Source organism: Vombatus ursinus, unplaced genomic scaffold (genome assembly GCF_900497805.2).
Source record: "Vombatus ursinus unplaced genomic scaffold, bare-nosed wombat genome assembly UNPS02014798.1, whole genome shotgun sequence".
Taxonomy (NCBI): domain Eukaryota; kingdom Metazoa; phylum Chordata; class Mammalia; order Diprotodontia; family Vombatidae; genus Vombatus; species Vombatus ursinus.
Genome location: NW_020954576.1, coordinates 71,808,747 through 71,819,577, shown reverse-complemented (window position 1 = coordinate 71,819,577; position 10,831 = coordinate 71,808,747). Strand labels below are relative to the sequence as shown.

The 10,831-nt window shown below is 38.3% G+C and overlaps 1 protein-coding gene across 1 annotated transcript in view; it reads left to right on the top strand.

Moving 5' to 3' along the window:
• Positions 1 to 8,996: 8,996 nt before the first annotated feature.
• Positions 8,997 to 10,831, top strand: part of LOC114049867 (regulator of G-protein signaling 7-like) — a 633,475-nt gene continuing 631,640 nt past the window's right edge. Inside the window, exons 1-2 of the mRNA XM_027871311.1 lie at positions 8,997 to 9,118; positions 10,298 to 10,425. Of these exons, the coding sequence (XP_027727112.1) occupies positions 10,348 to 10,425 (78 nt within the window). The 5' untranslated portion in view covers positions 8,997 to 9,118; positions 10,298 to 10,347. The remainder of the gene's footprint in view (positions 9,119 to 10,297; positions 10,426 to 10,831) is intronic.

Here is a 10,831-nt window from a genome sequence, read left to right as displayed (position 1 = left end):
TTTTGCATTTTAGTGATGTAGTAATAAGTTTCATGACTTTACTTTGTCAATTTGCTTTGCTATAGTCATTATATACACTGTTTTCCTGGTTTTGCTTACTAACCTCTGTATCACTTCATATCCACAGCAAATTTGTTTCTGTTCCCCAGTTGATGGTCTTCTACTTTGTTTCAAGTTCTTTGCTATCACAGAAATTGTTGCTATAAACATTTGTGAGTATGTGGAATCTTCATTTTTATCTTTCACTTTTGTTGAGGGTATATGCCTAACGGTTGGAACTCTAGACCAAAGGGCATGAACTTTTTATCCCTTTTTAAATAATTTCAAATTGCTTCCTAGAATGGTTGGACCAAATTCACAGTACCACCAACAGTGTGTCTTAAATACCTTTTTAAAATATGTATGTGTAAATGTTATGTCTTTTTTTCCAAAAGTAAAAGGTAACCAAGGGCTATTTCATTATTCTGTTTGTGTCCCCAGTACTTAGCAAAATGTTTTGTCATGAACATAGTAAGCACTTAATCAATGCTTACTGGACTTAATTGAATTTGATGCCTGAGAGTAGCAAGTACTAGCATTACTTGCATTACTTTCTGACATACTCTTCTCAGAAAACCCGAAGAATGGGCTGAAATATTTAAGTTTCTTGATGGCCTTGAGCAGGAATGAGGAATTAGCTCCTGAAAGGGGCATATTTGAATTTTCTCTTTCTTCAGTGGCAACTGTCTGATAAGGAGCTGAGTAGGAGAAAAATAGCCACAAAATGGACAGCACCAAAGCAAAAGAATCATCTGTGTGTGTATATGTGTATGTGACTCATGAAGTAGGTTATTTTACATTCTATAATTGAAAGTTGGAGTGTTGCTTATTGAATAAGAGGCATTTCTTAAAAACCTGTATCACTTGGTTTATGGAAACCAATTTGCTTTGTTTATTTTTTTCCACTTACATCAACACCAAGTCAATTATCCTGTGAGGAGCCAACAGTGTTGTATTGCGGATGGGAATTTCATTGATATTGCTCTTGCTTTTGTGTTTGCCCTTGTGCCTCATGGAGCTCAGCTCTTTCAGATTATAAATGCCTTGAATTAATAAAGTGCTTTCTCCTAAAAATGTATAGGGCTTTTCCCACTCTACTTACTCAGCATCACCTCATGAGATGATTGTGTAGCAGGAACATACTTCTTATCCTTGTTCATAACTATGAAGAAACTGAGGTACCTAGAATTAGATTATTTCTCAACAAACTGTAAGTAGGAGAGCTCTAACTCTGATCAGCCAGGCTTTAAGTTTAGTGGCCCATTTATTAGGCTCTACTGCCTTTCAGGAAAATCAGGCCCTTAGATATACTCTGCGTTTTAGTCACTTGAAAATCTAATATAGCTAAAATACAATTATATAGGTTTTGGACCCTAAGGAAATGCTTCTAGGGCAAGATAAGTAAAAGCGATATATTAGAGAGGGTCTAAAACATTCTCTACTTTTCACACATTTCCTTCTCTCTATCTTTGAAAATCATAACTATCCTTAAAAGTTAATCTATAATACAACCTCTTTCATGGAGCATATCCTTATCATTCTAAATAAAAATGACCTCTGAACTTCTATGGCTTTTATTGTCTGAACCACTCAAAGGCAGAATGGCATAGCAGAATGAAAGCTAACCTCAGAACCAGGTCACCTGGATTCAAATTGTCCCACCAATGGCACATACTGTTTGTGTGACCCTAGGGAAGCTACTCAACTCTGCAGTACTATAGGCAGCTAAGACCATACATTCACAGTTCCACCTACAGCATATTAATGTGCCTATCTCCCCATAGCTCCTCCAACACTGACTTTTCATTTTATGTTATCTTTGCCAGTTTATAGTGCCTCTTTTTCTTTCCATGTCATCAAAGAGTAAGGTAAGCCAAGGACTGGAAGATCAGACCTATTATGAGTAAGTGATCCATGGTTGCTTATTGCCTAAAATAATGATCTTTTGCATGATGAAGGGAGAAAGATTGATGAGGTATATAGCCAGAAATGTACCTACCACACTGCTTATATCTCACCATTTTTCCCACTCATGGTAGAATATCATTATAAAGTACCTCATATAATTGATTTTGATACTATGCTTAAAAAAAAAATCAGACATGATTTCATCTATGTAAGAACTCCAAGAAGAATCTTCTCTTCTAATGCCAATTGGTACTATCTCTGCAAATTATAGTCTTAGAGAATTACTTGGGGCATTGAAAAGTGACTTGTCCAGTTTTATATTATGTGTCAAGGCAGGGTTTAAATCTAGGTATTTCTGGTTCCAGGGCCAGCCCTGTATCCACTGTGTCACACAACTTCTCAATTACTGTATACTGTAATTCAGTCAATGAATATTAAGCACCTACTACATGAAAAGTTTTATGCTAAGAGTCAGAGATATAAAGACCAAAAAAAAAAAAAGAATCTCTGTTCTCAAGAAGCTTATATTCTATCAGGGGAGATGACATGTATGAAATAAATATACATCTAATAAATTAAAAAGTCACTTATGGAAGGAGGTCACCAGCAGTTGATGGAATCAGGAAAAGCTTTGTGTATGTTTCTTGAGTTTAAACTTGAAAGAAGTGAGGGACTCCATGTGGTAGAAATGAATGCCTGGAGTCAGGAGATGTCATGTGAGAGGCCACTGTCACTGCATCACAGAGTACATGGTGGGGGTGGGGGTGTAAAAGGAGCAAAACACTAGAAAGATAGGGGAGAGCAAAGTTATGATAGGTTTAAAAGCTAAAAACAGGATTTTATATTTAATTTTAGGGACAATATTGTGGGTAACATGATCAGATCTTCTCTTTAGGAAGATCAGTTTTACAGCTGAGTGGATTGGAATGGGGAGAGACTTGAGGCAGAGACCAAGCAGCAGACTATTGCAGTAATTTTGAAGTGAGGTGATGAGTGCCTGCACCAGAGTGGTAGCAGTATCAAAGGAGAAAAGGAGTATATATGTGAGAGATATTATGAAGGTAAAATCGACAGAATTTGGAAACTGATTCAATATGGGGGTGGGGACAGAGAGTGAAGAGTTGAGAGTGACATCTAGAATTTTAACCTGACAGATTGGTAGTGCCTTTGAAAATAATAGGGAAGTTTGGAAGAAGGGTGAGTTTTTGGGGGCAAATAATGAGTTCAGTTTTAGAATAGTTGAGTTCAAGTTGTCTATGGGACATGAGTTTTGAGATGTCTAATAGGCAGTTGGAGATTTAAATCTGGATATTAGGAGAGACTAGGGCTGGCTAAGTAGATCTGGGCATCAGTCAGGCAATAAACATTTATTAAGCTCCTCATATTTTCCAGGCACAGTGATAAATACATAACCAACACAGAGATGATATTTGAAGGAGACAAGAAGAGGACCTAAGACAGAGCCTTGGGGCCCCCATGTTTAGTGGTAGTGAACTAAATGAGACGCAGCAAATGAGACAGAGAAGGCTCAGTCAGATAGGTAGGAGGAGAGCACCTGATTGTATGCATTGTCAGATACAGTCCCTATATCAAGAGGCTTTTGAGTAATTGTTTTCCATTGCTGTAGAGGAAGATTCAATGTCAAGGAAAAGGGAGATTCCCATCCTTCCACAGAAAGAAAGAAAGAAGAAAAGAAAAAAAAGAAAAAAAAAGTAAGATGTGGAGTGGGGAGAGTACTAGAGGTAGATATAGGATCACAGATTTAGAGCTAAAAGGGACCATAGAAGAAATGAAATCCAACTTCCTCATTTTACAAATGAGAAATAGGCTGATACAGGTTAAGTGACAAGATACTATCTCTCAGCTCTGGGCATTTTCTCTGACTGCCCCCATGTCATAATGCTTTTCCTCTTCCACTCTGCTAGCTGACTTCTCTGGCTTCCTTTAAATCCCAATTAAAAACCCATCTTTTACTAGAAGCCTTCCTTAACCCTTCTTAATGCTAGTGCTTTCCCTAGGTTAACTATTTCCTATTACTCATATATATGTATACACTTACATATATACATACATATATATGTGTACACACACACACACACACACACACACACACACATTCTTGCATGCTTTCTTTTTAGAGTGTAAGTTCCTTGAGAGTAGGGGCTGTCTTTTCCCTCTTTTTTTTTATCCCTAGGGCTTAGCAGCAGTGCTTGGAACATAGTAGGTGCATAATAAACATTTATGGATTGATTGACTAAAACAGACAATGTTAATTTGTGGTTCTCTGTTTCTATTTGATTTTGACACCACTGGTTTGTCCTAATAACAAGGCAATTGAAAATCCTTTGGGTGATGGGAAGGGAAGGTTCAAACCTCTGATTTCATTGGTATAAGAAATTCCCAATGGGGAAATTTTTTACCAATGCATATGTGTAGCTCTTCTTCAGTTCATATTTTTGGAATGTTGATTGAGGCACTGAGAGGTTAAATGACTTGCCCAGGGTACACAGCTAATATGTGTGAGAAGTGGGACTTGTACCTGAATTTTTTGATTCTGAGGCTATCTCTATCCATTATGCAATCCTACCTTTTCATTAATCCATGGTAGTGGATTTATGCAGTGCTTTAAGTTTTCAGAGCTAAGATCAGCTTTCATAAGCAAAAAGAAAGAACAGTAATAAAAAAGGATATGGTATACAGTTAAGGAGATTGAATCCTGAATTATCAAAACAAGCTATTAAAATTTTTTAAAAATTGGAAATGGATGACAGAAATGACATAGGCATTATAATAATAATAATTTAATTCAGAAGTTCAGCTAACGTAAATTAATTACTACAAGAACAAAACAAAATCAGAAAACACCTTAGTCAGCAAACATTCCACTTATTTGCCAAATGGAGAGAAATGGCTGCCAAAAGCAACATCAAATTACAATATTAACTTGTTTGTAAAATCTAACAAAGAAAGATGATTGTGAAGAGTATTGTGTTGTAAGATAGAGAGTAGTGGAGGGTAAAACCAGTCTAAAGAAAGCTTAGCAAGATATCAACTAAGCCAAGCCATCCTAAAGGCATTCAAGGGTGAAAATGGAAAGAGAACTATCAAGAAAAATGTAAAAGATTTGTAAAAGTAATTTCAACAATCTCTTTTCTCTATCAAGGATAGTAGGATCACTCCATTTAGATATTACAGTTTCTGAGGTGTTTACAGAGGAAGTAAAAATGGCAGTAAAGAGAACAAAGACAGATTTGGATTAGGTGTGTATAGAGGAGATCAGAAGGTGATATAGTCTCCAGGATGATGAGGAACTGATTTACAAAGGAAAGGAAAACAATAAAGGCATGGGAGAAAAAGGTAGACCTTATTTTTTTTTTAAAATAGTGATTAAGAAAACTTCAACAATTACCAACCTTTATGTATATTTATTTTCTCATCTATACAAAATCTTCATGATGGTCATCCATATACAAATTGAGGGCATTCTTGATGAGGGCATTAGTAAGTAATACTAATCATTTTTGCAAGTGATCTTCACTGATGGACTGCATTTTTACCATCTTACAATGGACTGAAAGATATAGAAAATTTAAGATTACATTTTCCTTATTACATATGGATTATGAAGAAGTATTCTACTCAGTTGAACAAAATGCTGCCTTATGTTCTCTTTTTCAACAAGATATCTCTCATGAATATATCAAAATAACCTAGGAAGTTTGGGAAATATAACTACAGAAACAATCCTGTTCAATGACCTTCTAACAATAAGCATCAGGTGAGATACAAAAGACAGAGATGTTTACTCAGCAAAAGTATTTTTCACTGTAATGGAGGCAATCCATCACAAAATCCAGGCTGAGGAAGAATTTTCTATGGATGGTGAGGTCCTCCAGTTCCTCTTATTTACAGATGACACTGTGTTTATTGCATCAAGCTCCAAGACATTGTAGAGCTTCTTGAAGGAGATCTGCAATCTCACAAAGGAGTTTGGTCTCTACATCCACAGAGGAAAGACCACACGGATGATAAACGTCTATTGTCCAGATTTCAATCTGCATCTAAATAGACATCCGATAGAACTTTTCTGACATTATGTACCAGATATCCCAAAAGTCTTAGTGCAACTTGAATCTTCAAACTGCACTAAGACTTTTGGGACACCCTATATTTTTAGGACAAACAATGAATATGGACAATAAGCTGGGCCCAGAATTGAATAGGAAGAGAGTGAGCTGGATTGATTTGTGGGAAGTGCAAAGCATTTTTACTGATTCCATAAAAGCAGAGGCCTATCTTTGCAATACAATAATTTTATTGATGCAGCTTTGGAATGGGTTTCTTTAGGCATCCTTCTTTTCTCCTACAGCCCCATCCTTATATACTTACTCTGGCAAGGGAAGAACTCCTTGACTCACACTGAGCCCTCTTGATCTTTAAATATTCTTGATTCCCAAATTACTTTGAGGCAATGTCTTCATTTTTCACTGAACTATAAAGTAATTTCACACGTTTAAAGACTCAGATTGAGAAGACACATTCAAGGTCAGCTGTAGGAGCCTAAAACAGTCTCAATAAGGAAAACCTATGATTTCCTAGGATGTCCTATTCTACTTTTGGACTATTTGGTTAGGAAATATTTCCTTACTTTGGTCCAAAGACCACTTGTCTACTCAACTTCGACCTGAAGAAAACTATGATGATCCTTTCTCCTCTTCCAAGTTTTCTCTCCTCCAGATTAAAAATGAATTATTTATTAATATTATTATTGTTATTATTTTTTTTCCACCAATCCTTGTATGGCATGTTTTTGAGTCCCCTTACCATGCTACCCACCCTACTTCTTTTGTGCTTTAGTTTATAAATGCCCTTCTACACTATAACACCCAGAACTGTGTATCATCATATCCTCTATGTGGTGTAAGCAAGGTAAAAGACATGTACTGTAATCTATCTTGTTCTAGGAATTATGACTCTTTTAATGCAGCATAAGATGACAGTAGCCTTTCTAGTTGCATGTCACATTTTAACTCATATTGAGCTTGCAAGCCACTAAAATCTCTAGGGATTATTCACATGGATTATTGTTTAGCCATTCCTTTTCCATTCTGGAGTTGTGTATATTAGTTGATATTTTGAAACCAAATATGGGATTTTCTATTTACCCTTCTTAAGTTTCTTGGTGTAGGACATGGAGAGCTACTTTGGAGTCAGGAGGACCAGGGTTTCAGTCCTGTTTCTGGCACATACTGGTGTATGATTTTGGGCAAATCACTTAACTTCTCATTGCTCTAGACAACTATCTAAGACTCCATGTTGCAGAGAAGATGCTGATCCAGATTGGCAGAGGTCCTTATCCCTATCCCTAATTTACTTCTTGTTTTATCTTGTTGAGAAATTTTTAAAGAACCTGAATGTGTTATCTAATGTGTCAATTATTTCTCCAGATTTTGTATCACCTACATATGTAAGAGGCATGCTACCTATGCTTTCATCCAAGCCATTGATAAGAATGTTGAAAAGTACAGAACCAAGAATAGATCCCTTCACTAGTGACCTACCTCTTGGGTGACATCAGTAATCCTCAGGTCTGGTCACTGAACCGGTTTACAATCCCCCAAACTGTACTCTGATCCAGCCCACATCTTTTAACTTCATTGCAGGATTCTGGAGAAAGTGTCTAATACATTTTAAAGTATTGGACATATGTGAATGATTATTATACCATGAGGATTTGTCAAATGACATTGAAATCCAGGCATATTGTGTTTGTGGTATTCCCATGATTCATCAGTCTAGTAAACCTGTCATAGAAAGAAAATGAGGTTAGTCTGGCATTATTCTTGATGAACCTATGCTGCCTTGAAGTCATCATTTCCTTGCTACAATCTCACAAACCATCCTTTAAAAAGCCAGGAATCACTGTTAAGCTTGGTGGCTTCTAGTTTTCAGAACATACTTTCTCCCCCCCCCCCTTTTTTAAAGAAGTCAGACATCCATGCTATAGTAGCTCTTGCAAGAGAGTTAATGACAATTAATTGGAAAGAATCCTGATGAATCATCCCATGGTCTCTCCTTCCCCCGCCTCTTGCGGGTTATAGAAGTGGTAGAAAGTTGGGATGAAAGGAGGTGGATGTGGGGGAGAAAGTTACTTTGCGTGGATGTAGTCAAATAAGATAAATATTCTAAAATGTTTTCTCCCTTTTCAAATAGCTCACAGGTGACAGAATTTTCACCCTTAAGTTGACCAAAATTACTTTCATTCTACTTCTTGGGAAGCCTGTATTGCTGCATACAATCTGGATTAGATCAGTTCGTAGTCTTTCCCTACCCCCAACCCCCCTCATTTCCAGGTTGTCTCCCGATCTGGGGACTGACATAAAGAATTATTGTATCATTTATGTGAAATTGTATTCATTAAAAATAATAGTAACTGTAATGCAGTTAGTTGATTACCTCTGATTACTACCTGAGCACACCCACATCAGGCTAGGGAGAAAAACTACCAGTTGGATTGAGCCCTCCATGCCTAAAGCCATTTCCTTTCTTTGCCGTTTGCTCTCAGCAGCGCCGAACTCCATTACTTCCTACAGTATTAAAAGCAAAGATATGCGACAGGAAGAAGTGGAGAAGACAAGCAGAGCAGAAACGCGCTTCAATGGGTTTCTGGCCCAGCTCCTACTTAAAGGGAAAGGTGGTGTAGTGAGGGGAGGCAGGCAGGCAGGCAGTCGACGGACGGCAGAGGCAGCTGCAGCCACGCCAACCAGAACCAGCACCTTTGGACGCTGCTCTCGTCCACGTGACTATTCTCTTCCCTCCTCGCCTCCTCCCTGCCCTGGGCAGTCGCGCGCACAGGCCAGGGCGTCTCAAGCTCCTGCACGCGCTCGCTTTACCAGTCCTGGGGAAAAGGGAGCGAGCGAGCGAGCGAGTGAAGGAAAGAACGAACGGAGAGAGCTGCTGGAGCTGTTCCTGCAAAGCCAGCCGAAGAGGGTGGCTGGGAGGGAGGGGCACTAGGAGAGGAGGTCGCAGCATCAGGAGCAGCGCGGTTCTGCATTTTCTATGTGATGAAGGTTCATTGCATTTCTCCTCCGTTTGCTGCTAGCTGACACTCAACTGCACCCAGTGCGCACCAGAGAGGAGACGCCGCGGTGCCGTGACCTTGGCCGAGGAGGTAAATAGAAGGTGGTAAGAGGGGAGGAGGGAGAGGAAGTAGAGGAGCCCTCCCTGTTACCCCCACCCCCCACCCTTTTCCCCAATCTGACACTATGTGAAGCGTGTACGTTTGCAGTGCGTTGGGAGTCGGCTACTGCTGAGTCTATATCTTTCTCACTGGGGCTGCTGTTGCCGCCTTCCGTGGCGCTGTCCACGGTTCTGAAAGCGCTGGCTTGGGCTTTGGCGGCTTCATTGCAGGGCAAACAGACTCGCCTGCCATTTGCTGCTTCCGTGATCGAGTCAAGCAAAGAGATTTGGGGGTTGGTTGTTTGTCTCCTCCTTTGTTGATTGCTCTGACAGTTAGATTTCTACTGATAATTGCCCAGGTAGCCATCAGAATTGTTTTCTCCTTCTTGGTTGCCGAATCCTGACTGTGGCTGAGGCACATTCTAATGTTTTCCTGCAAAGATTTAACTAGACCGTGCTCCGACTTCTTTTAAAGTAGTGTGGGGCAAAAAGGAGCAGATAGCTGACACTGAGATAAAGTGAAACTAGGTGACCAGGACAAGCAGAAATGTGCTGTATTTCTCTTCCTGTAGGAGCCCCAGGTGTAAAAAGAGAAAATACACGTGCTAATGAATTGCACAGTAATATGGGTCTCTTATTTATATGTCTAGGGTAGACCAGGCACCTGAGAAGCTGTATGGGGGGGGTGGGGGGGGCGCCGCGGAAAGAGTGATGGTTTATGTTGCCCTACAGACCTTTTTGGAAAATAAAATCAAGTGGAAATGCAATTAGTTGTAATGAAAAAAAAAGATCCTCCTTTTAGTACTTAGATGAAAGTGCTATTTTTTAAAAAATAACATGAGCATTCAATACTTCTTCAAGTGATTCCTCTTTTTTAAGTCTTAATTAAAATAGGAATCAGCTGAATATATAGGATCCAAAAGTGGTAACTATTCATAATCACTAAGGTTACTTGAAGCTTGCTTCTGTATGTTGTAGCTATATTAATGTTACAGTTCATTAAGTTTTCACTGTATGCTGTCTTTTCTTCTACCACAGTGCCAGAGTAGAAATATTCTAAAGTTAGCTTTCGGATGAGTGATTTTTTAAAAAAATTAAGATAGAAAGGGTCAAATAACCACCACTTGTGAATCATAGAAGTCTCATTGGGATCTCTCTTACTTTTTTTCAGTGGCAAGTTGATAATTCCATTATTTAAGAGCCTTTCTGATTTGGGGTGACATGGCACAGGGAAATAATTATGGACAGAGCAGCAATGGGGTGGCTGATGAATCACCCAACATGCTTGTGTACAGAAAGGTAAGGATTTCTTCTTTTCCTTGGGTAAAGAGAGACTTCTGACATTTGTCTAATTCTTTTTTTGTTTGATCTACTTACGTAAATGAAATAACTACTAGGAATGTGAAAAAATATGATATATAAAAGTAATAAGTATTCAATAATAATTCTATTAATACAAAGATGAAATAAATGTTATTAGACAGTCATTCTTTCTTAGATAAGTTTTCCTGAATATTTTACATAGATTGATCTACTGATCTGTTATGATAGCTGCAGATTCTTGCATCCCAACTTTTTTTGGGAGGCACACATGATTATTATTAAATAATCATCTAACAGTTATTTTATCTCTGCTATGATTAACCTAAACCTTTCAAATTTTAGCAAGTGCATGGTACACTCAATATTTACTAGTATTTTAATT